At 42.6% G+C, this 1,010-nt stretch overlaps 1 protein-coding gene across 1 annotated transcript in view; it reads right to left on the bottom strand.

The window, feature by feature from the left end:
- The window catches only part of LOC148728266 (uncharacterized), a 4,260-nt gene extending 3,582 nt beyond the window's left edge, over positions 1-678 (bottom strand). Inside the window, exons 1-2 of the mRNA XM_088724936.1 lie at positions 354-678; positions 1-275 (exon numbers count right to left, since the gene is read on the bottom strand). The exon at positions 1-275 is cut by the window's left edge and continues 1,033 nt beyond it. Of these exons, the coding sequence (XP_088581062.1) occupies positions 1-275; positions 354-678 (600 nt within the window). The remainder of the gene's footprint in view (positions 276-353) is intronic.
- Between the last annotated feature and the right edge of the window lie 332 nt (positions 679-1,010).

The raw sequence follows: 1,010 nt of genomic DNA, 5'->3' as shown, positions 1-1,010 counted from the left end.
AAAAAAACAAACACCCCCTCCAGACCTACCGTTAGTAGAGCGATCTCTACGAATAGATTCATAGCCAGAAATATGAATTTCATTATCGCCCATTGTGTCATCCAATTTAGTTTCATTTATGGCTAAGATATCGATAGGTCTGTCGGAAAGCAAAATTCTTAGTTCATCAATGTGTGCAGAAAGACTATTGATATTTAGCGGGGCCAATTTAAAGCCTCGTTTAGGCGGGAGAAATTCGTGAGAAACGATTGGATTTCCAAGGTCGCGATTACGCTCTGAATTGAACAGACGGCCAGTAGGTCAACTACATTCATGTAATTTATTCGCGAAGTTGTTATACATTTTGGCAATACCTGTCTCCCCAAGATGAAGTCCTCCTCTATTTAAGTCCGTTGAATGAATGTCATCGTGGAGTATGAAGTGCCACTGTCGCTGATTGCAGAATTTTCGAAGCCTTTTGTTGACTGCATCAACATCGCCGCTATCTGAGAGGTCCGATCTTGTGACCAGCTCTGATATTATTACTTGTGCGTCCGTGGAGCTTTCAATTTCCCTCGCAAGGTCAACGATGTTATCGGCGATTTCGCTTGGGGATAGTTTTCCAAGGTCGTTAGTACCAGCATGTAAAATGATCTGGTCCGGCTTCTTGTCCAGTGTTGGTTTCACATAATGTGACATATCACTTGTTGTAGCTCCCGCGAAGGACTTTACAACAACCCGGTGGCCGACTTCTTTCCCTAATTGCCACCCTTGTATGTTTCTGATAATTGAATCGCCAATAATGACGGTGGTCGGCGAGGATCTTTCTTGGTTGTGGTTAAGAGTATTAGAGCTGTTGTGAGAACTCTTGTTTGGCGGCTTTTTCTTGCTCGATTTGCTTTGGTGATTCTTCGTTGTTTTGGAAGATTGAGATTTAGATGATCCATTGTTTTGCTTTGTGTCCGCCTTTGTATCCGACCATTTTGTATCCGACGAAGGTAAATTAGCTGGAAATAGTCTAAAAGCTATGC

The sequence above is a fragment of the Stylophora pistillata genome, chromosome 6 (assembly GCF_964205215.1).
Source record: "Stylophora pistillata chromosome 6, jaStyPist1.2, whole genome shotgun sequence".
Lineage (NCBI taxonomy): Eukaryota > Metazoa > Cnidaria > Anthozoa > Scleractinia > Pocilloporidae > Stylophora > Stylophora pistillata.
This window is presented reverse-complemented; position numbering and strand designations above follow the sequence as displayed.